The 1,867-nt window shown below is 31.2% G+C and overlaps 1 protein-coding gene across 1 annotated transcript; it reads right to left on the minus strand.

The window, feature by feature from the left end:
* Nucleotides 1–1,384: 1,384 nt before the first annotated feature.
* Nucleotides 1,385–1,554, minus strand: Tsp_13193 (conserved hypothetical protein; the record flags this gene model as incomplete). The annotated part of the gene is made up of 1 exon (XM_003370863.1): nt 1,385–1,554. A coding segment is annotated over one exon (170 nt), but the record flags the coding sequence as incomplete, so codon positions are not given.
* Nucleotides 1,555–1,867: the final 313 nt, after the last annotated feature.

A 1,867-nucleotide genomic window follows, 5' to 3' on the forward strand; every position in this document is an offset into this window, starting at 1 on the left:
TCCTCTCCTCCCCTCCAAGTCTATCTCCTCCCCTCCAAATCTCCTCTCCCCTCCAAGTCTATCTCCTCCCCTCCAAATCTCCTCTCTTCTAAACCTATTCATCTCCAAAATGGACTTATTTAAAATAACTTACCTGAGTTGCAATACTTACCTTAGTGCTTTTTCAATTTTTGCGATGAAGTACATCAAGAACTATAAAATTAACTGGAAAAAAAAAGTTATCTGAAGATCACTCTTGATTACTTGAAGATTACTTACCTGAAGTTTTCAAACAAAGCAACGTGTTCCAAACAACTTTTAGATTCAGTCCCAAGCTGTTTCGGTTCATTTGCAACTAAAAAATGCAATTAGAAAAACTTACCTCAAGACTTCCTTGAAGTTTACATGTTTCAAACAGCTTTTGCATTCAGTCCCAAACTGTTTCGATTACTTTTCATCCAATGCAAAACAATTCATCTAAAATTGGTATAACAAAGAACACAAAAAATAAAAAAAATACTTACCTGAAATTAAAACCTAGATTACCTGATGAGAATAAAATGTACAAAGTGAAAATGAGAAAAAATAAAGAGAAAAGTAAAATAGCGTACAGCATTTCTGACATTTGACAAACAGCAAATGAACTAAAAGTTTCTAAATACATTATCTAAAACAACCATATAAAACGTAATCCATACGAATGACAGTGCATTTAATTGGAATTTCACATTACTTACCTCTGTTCAGCTTCACCGGTGAAGGTGATGCTAATTTGTATTAAACCTTAAAATTACATATTAAATAAATCATGTAAAAATAAAAAAACAACTAATTATATATTGCCCTTGCTTCACCGTTAAAAGCGTGCAAACATATCCATCACCAAAATAGTAATTCATGATTAGGAACTAAAAAGCACTAACCAAACATTTTTGCTTGAATATAAAAATCATTATCATGCAGCGCTATCCGTCTTAAATTACTTTTTATATGCCCTTTTCACATTCATTGGTCTATGTGATCATATTTATACAAGTGAAGCACGAAATGTTGAACACAATAACAATATAGTAATTGCTTACTTATTTCCATCAATCAGTTAAGTACATAGGGAATGATAACTGGTCGCTGCCTTTTGAAACACTGTAAGAACTTATCTCATAGACTATGTGAATACAATAAATGTCCTTGTATGGAACTGTAATGGATGCCTTTCTTGCTTATCTGACATCTAAAAAAATTAAAAACATCTTTAATATGTAATCTTAAAATCATTACATTTACCATTTAAATTCCATAACACCTATTTGTAGCCTTTTTTTAATTGACGTGAAGATTGAAGGTGAAGTCATCTAAAAATAGAAAACAACTGTTTCATAATATATAATAATAACAAAGAAAAACATTAGTTTCCATTCACCATACATGTGAAGTCATGCAAACAGCATGCATAAAATACATGGACCACATTATCAATATGTAACTTACATCTTTCATAATGACAGTTGATATTAAAGAGTAGAATCATAGTTGAGCACGTGCACGCTTCCATGACGATGCAATGAATGAAGTATTCTGAAAAGTTGTACAATAATAAGCAAATTATGCAAAAGGAGGAAACTTTGCCCACGGTAAAACAACCTAATTTTCCGTCAATAATAGCTTAATAGCATAAATATAATGATTTAATTAAATGGCTAAAGTTATTACGGTATTGAATCAAATGCAATAATACACTGTAAAGACGGACATAAAAGTGTAAAATAAATCTAAAAACTGAATACTGCCGAGTGATGAAAAACGAGATTCAGCGATTACATAACTTCGCGTAATAATTAACTGAGGACGTTATCTGACGTTACAGCTATTTATTTCATCCAAGTGAACA

Source organism: Trichinella spiralis (assembly GCF_000181795.1).
Source record: "Trichinella spiralis strain ISS 195 chromosome Unknown Scfld407, whole genome shotgun sequence".
In the NCBI taxonomy this organism is placed as follows: Eukaryota; Metazoa; Nematoda; class Enoplea; order Trichinellida; family Trichinellidae; genus Trichinella; species Trichinella spiralis.